Source organism: Dipodomys merriami, unplaced genomic scaffold (assembly GCF_024711535.1).
Source record: "Dipodomys merriami isolate MVZ:Mamm:240054 unplaced genomic scaffold, mDipMer1.0.p SCAF_6, whole genome shotgun sequence".
Lineage (NCBI taxonomy): Eukaryota > Metazoa > Chordata > Mammalia > Rodentia > Heteromyidae > Dipodomys > Dipodomys merriami.
In genome coordinates, this window is record NW_027206179.1 from 4,524,200 (window position 1) to 4,538,073 (window position 13,874).

General features: G+C 38.8%; 2 protein-coding genes across 2 annotated transcripts; one reads left to right on the plus strand and one right to left on the minus strand.

Moving 5' to 3' along the window:
- The first annotated feature begins 469 nt into the window (after positions 1 to 469).
- Positions 470 to 1,408, plus strand: LOC138813681 (olfactory receptor 7G2-like). The gene has a single exon (XM_070002069.1). It carries the CDS (start codon positions 470 to 472, stop codon positions 1,406 to 1,408), a length of 939 nt encoding a protein of 312 aa, XP_069858170.1.
- An 8,233-nt stretch (positions 1,409 to 9,641) lies between these two features.
- Positions 9,642 to 13,305, minus strand: LOC138813682 (olfactory receptor 7E178-like). The gene is made up of 2 exons (XM_070002070.1): positions 13,298 to 13,305; positions 9,642 to 10,584 (listed from the first exon to the last, which is right to left on the minus strand). Exons 1-2 carry the CDS (start codon positions 13,303 to 13,305, stop codon positions 9,642 to 9,644), a joined length of 951 nt encoding a protein of 316 aa, XP_069858171.1.
- Between the last annotated feature and the right edge of the window lie 569 nt (positions 13,306 to 13,874).

Sequence of the window (13,874 nt, forward strand, 5' to 3'; positions counted from 1 at the left end):
TGTTGTAAGTATCATAATGAAGCCCCTTTGTAGGATCAATTTATGTTTTGGACAAATTGTGTTGTTTGTATGAAGATTCATATATTTTCAAAATCAATTGAGAATGAGAGGGTGAGTGGAGAGAATGAAGGTGGGCGAATTTGGTCAATATGTATACACGCCTGGGTGAAAATGGAACAATGAAGTTGGTTAACATTGGTTTGGGAAAAGGGTTATGGAAATGAAGGAGAGTGATTGCTTACATTGTGAGCATAGATGAAAGTGTCAACATGAACCTCCCCTTGTGCAACTAATTAATGCTTGTAACTAATGTAGAAAAAGAGAATAAATTACTGTCTCTTATCCTCAGGATTGAAGTAGAATAAGACTGGTTTAGGGATGAATAACTTCTTTCTATCATGATACAAGGGGATACTGAGACCATATATTTTATTTCTCTCCATTTTTTTCCATCAGTTTTACCAGCAGCATGGACACTAAGAACCATACAGGCAGTTTACATTTCTTTCTCCTGGGACTATCAGATGAACCATCACTGCAGCCACTCATGTTCGGCATATTCTTGTCTATATATCTGATCACTGTTCTCGGAAATCTGCTCATCATCCTGGCTGTCAGCTCTGACCCCCACCTCCACACCCCCATGTACTTCTTCCTCTCCAACCTATCCTTGGCTGACATCTGTTTAAGCACCACCACCATCCCCAAGATGCTAGTGAACATCCACACACAGGACCAGAGCATCACTCAGGGAGGGTGTCTCCTCCAGGTCTGCTTTGTTTGGAATTTTGCTTTCTTGGAAAACTGTCTCCTGGCAACTATGGCCTATGACCGTTTTGTGGCCATTTGCCACCCACTGAGCTACACAGCCATCATGCACCCTCGCCTCTGTGCTCTGCTGATACTTTTCTCCACACTCATAAGTGTTGTGAGCACCCTCCTTATCGGTCTGATGGTGTTGCATCTATCCTTCTGCACAGACATGGAGATCCCTCACTTCTTCTGTGAACTGGCCCAGGTCATCAAGCTGGCCTGTTCAAATACCCTTGTCAATAATGTCCTGACTTACACTGCCACTTTCCTCTTCGGTGGCATTCCACTCTCAGGAATCATTTTCTCGTATTCCCAAATTGTTTCTTCTGTTCTGAAACTCTCCTCAGTGAGAGGATGGCACAAAGCCTTCTCCACTTGTGGCTCCCACCTGTGTGTGGTCTGCTTGTTCTATGGGGCCGGGTTGGGGGTGTACATCAGCTCTGCTGTTGCTGACTCACCCAGGAAGATGGCTGTGGCTTCAGTGATGTACACTGTGGTCCCTCAAATGCTGAACCCCTTTATCTACAGCCTGAGGAACAGGGACATGAAGGGAGCCTTGAGGAAACTTGTGGATAGGATGGCTTCTCTTTGGTGATGTGAAATTGACTTTGCACTTAGATTTCTATGATTAGATAGTGACAGTATTCCTGAGGAATCAAGGTGGTTCACTCTAATTCTTGTATTCTTCAGAAATGTCCATATACCATTAAAGTTAAGTTTATCATCATCTTGGGTTTGTCACCTGCCTTTCCTATTATTTTGGATCTGTGATGCTTGATAATCCTCTGAACAATTTCATTGCTCAAGCATACAGTCAGGACCTGAGTTAGGATTATTCAGTGTAAGTCATTTCTAATATAAATATAGAATGTTTTCAGTAAATGTAAATTGTAAATATTAATCTGGTACATGATATATATTATATACATGTACACACATATATGTACACAAACATGCACATACACATAAAGAGAGGAAAGTAAATTACTGGTACTGGGCCTAGCAACTATCCCTGATATTTTTTTTGCTCAAGGCTAGGACTCTACTACTTGAGCCACAGCTCCACTTCTTGCTTTCTTTGGTGGTTAGTTGGACATAAGACACAGACCTTCTTGCCCAGGCTGCCTTCAAACTGTGATCCCCAGATCTCAGTCCTCTGAGTAGCTAGGATTACAGGTGTGAGCAACCAGTACCATGATACCTTAAGACATGCATATAAAATATAAATGATTGGGTAAGGGTAGTTTGCTTATCTGCTATCATAAAAATTTATTATTTCATTTTCCTTGGAGTATTACAAATCTCTTTTACATTTGAACAATACAGTGAATTATTGTCAGTCATCATTAATCTATGCTGAGGGACATTAGAAGTTCATTTATTCTATTCCATCTAATTCATGAACCTTTTAAAATTCCCCTTTTAATATTTGTTAAAAAATCTATCCCCTTTGTTATTAGAAGGATTGACATTGATCAAAATGCATTGTGCTGGTGGCTTACACCTATAAACCTATCTGCTTAGGAGGCTGAGATAAGAGGATTGTGGTTTAAAGCCAGCCCTGGCAGGAAGGTGCATGAGGCTTTCATACAAATCAACCAAAAAAGCCAGAAGTGGAACTGTAGCTCAGGTGGTAGAGCACCCAAAAAGCTCAGGGACAGTACCCAGGGCTTGAGTTCAAGCCCTAGAACTGTCAAAAACTGCAAAAAGTACACTGTACTCTATAAGCTGATATATTGAATTGAATCCCCTTTGTAGATCTATTGAAAGATAATAATTTTAAAATAGTCAACAAAATAATAACTAAATAAACATCTTTCTGGGAACTGAATGACAGCTTTAGAGAAACTTTGCTTGCATAATTGGTTGATTTTCTAAATTGGAGTTGGTTGGAGGTTTTATTTTTTTCTTTTGTTGCTGAATCCGTCATGTATTTTAGATAATCTTAGTGATGCTTTGGGGGTCATTCTCAGAAGAGAGAAAATCATAACAGGTAGAAATGCCATATGAAGGCAAGACAGACTTCTCTCTCCTGTAAGATGAGATCTTTTTCCTTTGGGTCATTCCTGGGGCTTGAACTCAGAGGTTGGGTGCTATCCTGAGTTTCTTTCACTTAAAGCTAGTGTTCTATCACTTTGAGTTACAGGGCCACTTCCAGTTTTCTGGTGGTTAACTGGAGATAAGAGTCTCCTGGACTTTCCTGTCCAGGCTGGCTTTGAACTGCAGTCCTCAGATCTCAGCCTTCTAATTAGCTAGGATTACAGGCAGGGGCCACCATCTCCTGGATGAGATGAGTTTCTTACAAGTTGTGCAAATAAGAATAAGACTATGTCAATTATACTCATGGAAAGGCCCTTGGTGTAATTAGAAAGGTTAGATTTTTGCATCCAATTATCAGTGAGTCATTGATAATTAAAAAAAAGCCTTCTGCAATAAGGCTAGTCTTTAAGCTTAATACTAATATCTCCTTCTTTAAATTAGGTTAGCTAGATTATCTCCATTGTGAAATGGTTGAACCCTGTCATTTGGATCCAATAAAAAGGGGCTCAAACACAAACATTCCAAAACAATAGAGATGTATCTCACAAGGTCCTCTTAGTTAAGGAACATTCTGGAACATAGATCGGAGCTTGACCTGGTGCTACATAAGGTGGATTGTACTAGGAATGGTTGCCTTCAGCATCACCAGTGAATGGAGCAAATTCAGGTGTCACATTCAGATTTAGAGATCTGAATGTCCTCCCCTAGGGACCTGAAATGAGAATCTCTATTGAAACAACTGGATGTCTCTCTCCTGAATAGAACAAGTAACATCAAACATTGGTAGAGAGTATTTGAATTTTTTTAGCCCCACAAACCTGTCACATTCATGAGGTCTACATTTTTAATTCCTTTCCTGGGCCTTGAACTACAGGCCTGGGTGCTGTCCCTGAGTCTTTTTGTGCTCATAGCCAGGGCTCTCCCATTTGAGCCACAGCTTCACAGCATTTTCAGTTATGTGGAGATAAGTGTCTCACAAACTTTCCTTCCCAGGATGGTTTTCAACCATGATCCTCAGATCTCAGCCTCTTCAGTAGTAAGGTTATAGCAGTGGGCCATCAGAACCCAGTGAGGGCTACATTTTTTAAAGTCCTGTACATTCTTTAAGTTTCTTACTTGGTTAAAGTTTAAATGTCAAACATATGTCTTGCTTATAATTTGCATTTCTGAGTTTGGGTCATTCTGCTTTGATTTTTATATTATATATGGTAGTTGAGAAAAAAACTATTACTACTTTCAGGGGTTGATTAAAATTGATTAAAGTAATTCTACACTGTGTGATTAAATTTGTCTGAGTGTTCCCTTTCTAGAGAAAGGAGAGAAGTTTAGTAGAAATTATTGGCTCTTTACATGTAGTTGTCTTCCTCTGAGTATTTTCAAATTACTTTCCTAAGTGTTCAAACTAATTGCCTTTCTCATTAGTTGGACCCAATGGATGTGTCATTTAAAACATGACATTTGCCATGAAAATTTTGTGGTTGTATTTTTAAATTTAAAATCTGTTATTAAAAGATTGATTTTTTTATATATTAAGGCAGTAGTTCATTGTATGAAAATATCTATCTATTGAGGTATATTTTGTTCTTGTTTTTATATGTGCCAGTCCTAAGGCTTGAAATCAAGGCCTGGGCACTGTCCCTGAGCTTTTTCACTCAAGGCTGGTATCCTACCATTTGAGCCACAGATCCATGTTTGATGCTTTAGGAATTAATTGGAGATGAAAGTCTCATGGACTTGTCTGCCTGACACAGCTTTGGACAACCATCCTCAGATCTCAGCCTACTAGAATTGGCTAAACATATGTAGAAAACTGAAGTTAGAACCTTATATATCACTCTGCACCTTAATCAATTCCAAATAGATCAAAGACCTCGAGGTAAAAGCAGATATTCTGAAAATATTACAGGAAAGAATAGGGGAAGCACTAGGACTCCTTGGCATAGGTCGGAACTTCCTTAATAAAGACCCAGAAACACAACAAATACAACAAATCAAAGTTAGATAAATGGGATTGTATTAGACTGCAGAGCTTCTTCATGACAAAGGAAATAGCTAGCAAGATAAATAGAAAACCCACAGACTAGGAGAATATCTTTACAAGCCACACAACAGACAAGGGCCTCACATTTAAAATGTATTTGCAGCTCAAAAAATTAAATTCTCCAAAAGCAAATCCCCAAAGAAACAACCACCCCATTAACAAGAGCACTAAAGACTTAAGGAGAGACTTCTCTGAAGAGGAATTAAAAATGGCCAATAGACACATGAAGAAATGCTCAACATCTCTGGCCATAAAAGAAATGCAAACCAAAACAACATTGGGATTTCACTTCACCCCAGTTAGAATGGCTATCATCAATAAATCTAATAACAATCTTTAAGTAGTTTCATCATGTTCATGAGATTCCTGTATTAATCTTTGGTTTGCTTCCTCTTGCTCCCTATCATGCTCACATTGAGTCCTTTGCAGGTTTTCAATCATCTTTCATTCTCCATGTTTACCAGTAGTATTTATAGTTTTTTGGGAACTCTCTTCTGGAACATTCATTATTGGTTCTGTCACCTGATTATTCTGAGTAGAAGTTAAGATGCCTGGACTTTCCATTTTTCTTGTTTTTCTCCAGCTTGTTCTACCCATTTAGTATGAAAGAACACCAGTTTTTTGCTAGAACGCTATTTTAAGGCAAACATCAACCAGAGTCCTGTAGCTGCACAGTCAAAATGGCTACAGATACAAACAAGTTCAACAGATACAATCTATTCAACATCAAACAACTATGGATTAATGGCCTAAGAATAGCAAAGAGGGATACAGCAAACCAGAAATTATTAGGTTTAGGGAGAAACGTGGAGAAAAATAGGATTAGCAGGATGTGGCTAGGTAAAAGGAAAGTGAATTTAACCAAGTCCTCATACTCAGAGAGGGAAATAGATTGTGAAAAACGATAGGAAAGAGATTAAAAAACAAGAAAAAATGGGAAACAAAAATTTAAATTAAAAAATGAAACACTTAAAAATTATGTAAGTATAAAGAAATGATATGGAGAGAAGAAAAGGAGGGGAGGGATAGAAAGGAATTAACCAAAGAAATGAAGAACCCCTATGATGAAAACTTTAAAAACCTGAAAAAGGAAATCAAAACAGAACTTAGAAAGTGGAAAAACCTCCCATGCTCCTGGATTGGAAGGATCAACATCATGAAAATGGCAATACTTCCAAAGGCTATCTACAAATTCAATGCGATACCTATCAAAATTCCAACCTCATTCTTCAAAGAAATAGAAGAGGCAATCCAAAAATTCATATGGAACAATAAAAGACCCCGAATAATAATCAAAACAGCTTGGTACTGGCACAATGGAATAGAATTGAAAACCCAGAAATGAACCCACAGACCTATAGCCATCTAATCATCGATAAGGGAGCTAAAAAACTAGAATGGGGGAAAGACAGCCTCTTCAGTAAATGGGGCTGGCAAAATTGGTTAACTACTTGTAGAAAACTAAAGCTAGATCCTTATATATCACCCTGCACCAGAATCAACTCCAAATGGATCAAAGACCTCGGAGTCAAAGCAGACACCCTGAAAACATTACAGGATGAAATAGGAGAAACCCTAGGTCTCCTTGGCACAGGCAGAAATTTTCTTAATAGAGACGCAGAAACACAACAAATCCAAGAAAGGTTGGACAAATGGGATTGCAAGAAATTGCAGAGCTTCTGCATGACAAAGAACATAGCTAGCAAGATCAATAAAAAGCCCATGGATTGGGAGAAGATCTTCACTATCTATATAATGGACAAGGGTCTCATATCTAAAAAAATACTTGGAACTCAAAAAACTGTACCCCCTACAACAAATCCTCAAAGAAACAACTGCCTGATAAATAAGTGGGCTAAAGACTTAAAGAGAAACTTCTCTGAAGAGGAAAGAAGGATAGCCAATAGACACATGAAGAAATGCTCAACCTCTCTAGCCATAAAAGAAATGCAAAGCAAAACAACATTGAGATACCACCTCACAACAGTCAGAATGGCTATAATCAAGAGCTCTAATAATAAAAGATGCTGGAGGGGATGTGGACAGAAAGGAACCCTACTGCATTGTTGGTGGGGGTGTAAACTTGTTCAACCACTTTGGAAAGTAGTATGGAGGTTCCTCAAAAGACTTCACATAGAGCTCCCTTATGACCCAGCAATCCCACTTTTGGGCATTTACTTGAATGATCACAAACAAGATAATACTAAAGCTACCAGCACAACTATGTTTATTGCAGCATTATTTACTATAGCTAAGATATGGAACCAACCCAGATGCCCCTCAGTAGATGAATGGATCAACAAAATGGGGTATATATAGACAATGGAATTTTATGCCTTCATCAGAAAGAATAACATTGCCTCATTTGTTTGGAAATGGAAAGACTTGGAAAAAATTATACTGAGTGAAGTAAGCCAAGCCTAAAGAAACATAGGTCCCATGGTTTCCCTTATTTCCAATAGCTAGTATATGTCTGAGATAAGCAGAAAAGGTCAGATAAGATGATGTTAAGCAAAATGAACCCCAAGATTAGGACACAAGTGGTTTTTTCTATCTTGTTATTGTTTCTAATATATTTATAAGGTAATTTTTCACTTGCTTTGTATGTCCCTCCCCCACGGTATAACCCCTGTTTTCACTGTATTTGATGTTGGTACAATTTGGGGAGGGTATGGAAAAAACAAATTGTTTAACTAGGGATACTGGGGGACCCATTGCAACAATGAGATGTAGAAGTTGTTATGCCAAAAAATGAACTTTACAAGTTTGGCAGGAGGGTGGGGGGGAGAGTGTAGATGTAACAATACTTGATAAGAAATGTACTTATTACTTTGTTCATGTAATTGTCATCCCTCTGTATGGTATTTTCACAATAAAAAACTTATTAAAAAAAGAAACCTAATAACAACAGATGCTGGAGGGGATGTGGTCAAAACGGAACCCTATTGCACTTTTGGTGGGAGTGTAAACTTTTTCAACCACTCTGGAAAGTTGTATGGTGGTTCCTCAAAAGATTAAACATAGAACTCCCCTATTACCCAGAATTCCCACTTCTGGACACTTATCCATACAATCACAAATAAGGCCATACTAAACCTACCAACACAACCATGTTTACTGCAGCATTATTTATCATAGCTAAGATATGGAACCACATGCCCCTTAGCAGATGAATGGATCAAGTATATGTGTATATACAAGTATATGTGTATTCACAATGGAGTTCTATGCTTCTATCAGAAAGAATGGCATTGCCTCATTCATAAGGAAATGGAAAGACCTGGAAAAATTGATAATAAGCGAAATAAGCCAGACCCAATAAAAGTAGATTGCATGGTTTCACTCATTTGTAAGAACTAGAATATCCTATGATACTCTTAACATGGGATCTCAATAACCGAATTGCTAGCACACTGGAACATATATAATGGAGTATATCTACATAAATCCAAGAATTGGAAACAAGAGGTTCTTATTATGTCCTGTATGCAGTTATTTCTTTTTTTCTCTCTTAGTTTTCTGTACCTTGTGTCTTGCATATGTTTATTCAATCTTTGGAAGGGAAAGGGAATCACAGAAGGATCACAGCAGAGAATCACAGTATGACTAAGGATGAAGTAACAAAACTTGTGGGGAGGGAGGGAAGTAGTGAGAAAATAAGGGATGGGGTAACAGTGTTTAAAAACAAATGTACTCATTCCTAACTTTTGCAACTGTAACCCCTCTGCTCATCACCATTTCAATAAAGATAAAATTGCAAAAGAAAGACGGTCAGAGCCTCCTGAGTAGCTAGGATTATAAGCAAATGAAGGGTCAGAGGAAGGGTGGATAAAAACAGTCCTAATATGCAAGTCATCTTATTTAATGTAATATATGAAAACAGAACCAGGTAATTTGTTTTTGTCTGTCATGAGTGCTGAACTCTGGGCCTGGCATTGTCCCTCACCTCTTCAGCTCAAGGGTAGTGCCCTACTACTAGAGCCACATCACCATTTCTGGCTTTTTTTTTCTGCTTATGTGGTGCTGAGGAATCAAACGCAGGGCCTCATGCATGCATGGCAAGCACTCTATCACTGAGCCAACTTCCCAGCCCCAAACCAGATAATTTTCTGGGTATGGTTTGCTTTCTAAAAAACCCATGTGCCATTTTATACACATTTTTTGGTGGTAAGATGCAAAGGATATGCCCTTTATGATTTTCTGTGCACTGTTTAGTTTTCTCAATTGTATCCACAATGTAATACAACCATCAAGTCCCTCACCATCAGCAATATTTTGCTATCCCAAGGCGAAATTTTGTGGATGTGTGCAAATCCTGTGGCTTGAACTCAGGTCCTGGTCCCCGTCCCTAAGTTTTTATTTTTTTTTTCTCTTTTTGTTCTGCTTAAGGCTACTGTTCTACTACTTGAACCACAGATTAACTTCTGATTTTTTCTTGTGATTAGTTAGAGATAAGAGTCTCATGGACTTTCCTGCCCAGGCTGGCTGTGAACTAAAATTCTCTGATCTCAGTCTCCTGAGTAGCTGGGATTACAGCCATGAGCCATTCCAGTGAGAAATTGTTATCCATTTAAATATATTCTTATTCATATCAAACATGGACCTCTCCATTTTGCTATGAAATACAATAAGCAAATACAATCTACAAATGACAAAGATACCCTGCTTGATTCACCCATGTAAAAATTTTTACTTGTATTTGTTTTTTCCCCCCAACTGTGCTCCCAAATGAACTACAAAGATCAGATCACAGTGTACTTCTCTGAAGCCGATGCAGGGAATTCTTGATGTCCTTGTTCCTCAGGCTGTAGATGAAGGGGTTCAGCATGGGGGTGACCACTGTGTACAGGACTGTATACACTGTACCAAATCTGGGAGAATGAGAGAGAGCCGAGCTAACATACACCCCAAAGCTTGTCCCATAGAATAAACACACAATGGACAGGTGAGACGCACAGGTGGAAAAAGCTTTGTACTTCCCACCTAGAGATGGGAGATTCAGAATGGAAGAAACAATTTTATAGTATGAAAATAAAATGCCCATGATTGGAAGAAAGCCAAGGAGGAGGAAGATCAAAGATATGCCTACATTGTAGGTCAAAGTATGAGCACAGGCAAGGTTGAGGATTTGAGAAGGGTCACAGAAGAAATTGGAAATTTCCATATCCTTCAGGATGGTACATTGTAAGGCAATCAAATAGTGCATCAGTGAAGCTAAGATGCTAATAAACGTTGCTATCAATGAAAAGAAGCAGCATAGTTGAGGGTTCATGATGATTGTATAATGCAGGGGGTGACAGATGGCCACATACCGATCATAGGCCATGATGGTCAGCAGCATGTCATCCAAACATCCAAAAATGACATAAAAGAACATTTGTGTCATACAGTCCGCATTGGAGATAGCTCTGCTGTGAGTCTGGATGTCCACCATCAACTTGGGGACAATGGTGGAGGTGAAGCCGATGTCTGACAAGGACAGGTTGGAGAGGAAGAAGTACATGGGGGTGTGGAGGTGGGAGTCAGAGCTGATGGTTAGGATGATGAGCAGATTTCCGAGCATGGTGACCAGGTACATGGACAGGAACAGCCCAAAGAGAACAGGCTGCAGATCTGGGTCATCTGAGAGGCCCAGGAGGAAGAATTTTGGGATACGAGTTACATTTTGATTTTCTCTGTTGCTGGCACTCCTTTTGGAGACAAAATAGGAGAAGGAAGCCTGTCATCCCTCTGTTTAAATTTCAAAAAATTGCAAGTATCACATTCACACTTATTTGTTGCACACAAACTGTCTGCAGCTGTGACAAGTCCTTTTATTTCACCTTATAAACGCTGAATTAGAGCTGGGCACTGGTGGCTCACACCTGCAATCCTAGCTATTCTGAAGGCTGAGATATGAGGTTAGCTGTTCAAAGGCAGGAATGGGCAGGAATGTCCATGGGACTCTTATCCCCAACTCATCACCAGAAAACTAGAAGTGGCACAGTGACTCAAAGTAGTAGAGCACTAGCTTTGAGCAAAAGAGCTCAGGGAAAACACCCAGGCCACAAGTTCAAGTTCCAAGATGGACTATAAAAAAAAGAATTACGGAATTAGCTATGACTGCATTGTTTACCTATGCCCACACACATTTATTTAAAAGACAGTCAACTGAACAAATTGAGATGTCCAATGATACCACACAGAACAAATCTATTATCTCTGCTAAGATACAACCCACTTATTTCCAGAGAAGAAAAGTAGGAAAATGCCTTTCCTGCTTTCAGCAACCATCACTCTTGTTAGAAGAAAATAAAAAGCTGAGTAATATTACTCATACAAACCCCTTTGGTTAAAAGATTGATCTATGGCATCTGGGATTGAATTATTTGATCACTAAAAAATGTTCAAGATGTATTTTGTTCTGACAGTTACCTCTCAGTGATTTGGACTGCACTTGTATGACATCCTCCTTTGTGAATATGAGTCTGTTCAAATCCTATTTGTCTTTCTAATTTTTGTAAATTTAAATTAGTTGTAAAAGGGATTTCAATTGCACAAGTCAGATTATAAATACAATGCATCTTGATCAGCATCACTCGTATTTGTCTTTGAAGCACTATTGGTTTTGGTGGGTCATGGGGTTTGAACTCAGCATATAGGCATTGTCCCCAAGCTTATTTTATGCTCAATATTAGCACTCTATCAGACTTCCACTTCCAATTTCTAGATGGTTAGTGGGAGATAATCTCATGGCCTTTCCTGCCCAGGCTGCTTTGAACCATCATCCCCAAATCTCAATCTCCTGAATATCTAGGACTACAGGTGTAAGCCACCAATGCCCACTAGTGTTATTTGTATAACATTCCTCTCGCTGGCTTTGGCATGCTTCACATTTCAATAAACATAATTTGATTAAATGTATGCTTAGCATGGCATCAATAATCACAAATCTGACTGCAACTTTTTGATGTTGTTAGATAACAGGCAATTTTATCAGCCCTTTATTATCTCAGTAATGTTATCTCATAGACAATTCTTGGTTTAGCCTTTCCTTTTCTTGATTCTGTGTTCAATAATGTCCTGATAATAATGTATCCATTGTTTGTACATCACTAGTCTGTTAATTTACATTTGAGTCCCCTGGTTCCAAGGAGAGGCTCAAAAATTTAAATGTAATTTTGAAAATGGGAACTTTTCTATGCCTAGGTCATAGGTTGTTGTGTTAATCCTGCTTAATGCATAGATTCCACTTTCCTGCCTTAATCTATGTGAAGGAAATGTAGGTTCATCATCACACTTCACAATACAGTTTGATTGCCAAAAGGTCAAAAGACAAACAGGAAAAGTGCAAAAGCATATAGCCTTTTCCTCATCTTTAGATAGGAATAGTAGAAACTTGAAATTTTCTTTTTAAATAATTTAAGTGTATGAAATTATACATGTTTGTTATTCTGAGTCTCTTATTACTGTGATTAGATTTAAATATAGTTAAAAACCCCAATTCTTTTTGTGCTGGTCCTAGAGCTTGAACTCAGAGCTTGGGCATTGTCCCTGAGCTTTTCTTTCCTTTTTTTAAATGTGATGGTTCTGGGGCTTGAACTCAGAGCTTGGATGCTGTCTTTGAGCTTCTTTTGCTCAAGGCTAATGTTCTACCACTTCAGCTACAGCTCCACTTCTAGCTTTTTAATTTTTAATAATTTATTGGAGAAAAAAATGTTATGGACTTTCTTGCTTGAGCTGGCTTAAAACCATAATTCTCAGTAGTAGCCTCCTGAGTAGTTGGGATTACAGCTGTGAGCCAATGGCACACAACTTCAAAACAATTTGCTCAGTGTGTCTACATGTGATGGTCTGTGAGGTCCCTTTTATTTCACTGCTAAGATCACTTTCTTATAATATGTCAGGACATCTTGAACATTCTTCATTAAGCTGAGCGCTGTAATCCTAGCTACTCAGTAGGCTGAGATCTGAGCATCAAGGTTCAAAGTCAGCTTGGGCAGGGAAAGTCCATGAGACTCTTATCCATAATTAATCACCTGAAAACCAGACATAAAATTGTGGCTTAAAGTGGTAGAGTGCTCAAGGACAGTGCCCAGGTCCTGAGTTCAAGCTCTAGGAGTGGAAAATAAAATTATATATATATATATGTATATATATATATATACATATATATATATATATACACATATATATGTCACTCCTATGCTGAACCCCTTCATCTACATAGCAGTGTGTGTGTGTGTGTGTGAGTGTGTTTGTGTGTGTGTGTGTGTGTGTATACACACATAGCACTCAATCTCCCACCCAGCTATTACTTAACCATCCATTTCATTTCAATAACAAAACTTTCATGTTTGAAGTTTTGGTAGGAAACTGGTACAGGCAGCTCATGCTCCATCAGCAATCTCCCTCAGCACTCACCTGGCCATACTGCATCCCTGCTCACTCATCTATCAGGGCAAGAGGACCCAGTGCTTCTGTGTGGCTGAATCTGTGGGTGAGGGAAGGGAAATACTGTTTCTGTCCTTCAGTGGTGACAGGAATGTTGAGGGAGTTTCACACTTCCTGACACAGACAAATATGGGTGGAGCAGGCCCAGATACAGTGCCAACCAAAGGATACTAGTCCAGCTGCAGGTCTGGCTTGTAACTGACCATTTATTGTCTTGAATTGTCTTTAGCCCAGCTCCTCATTAGCCTAATTGGTCCAAGTAACACCAAATCTCTAAGGGTTTTCTTTTTATGTCCTTATTTTGATCAGTACAGAAAGAATATCCTAAACACAGGAGGAATCTTACGTTTGCTATTGACTTTTTATTGTCTTTTAAGAGTAGCATGTATTAATTGGGTACATTAGTGAGATCCAGTGTGACACATATCAATCATATTTAGTAATAGGAGGCAATGTGATAGTTCCAATCACGTGCCAAATGATCAGCTCCAAACATTCTCCTTTCATTCTTGTCCCTATCACCACCCATCCCAGACTCCCACAAATC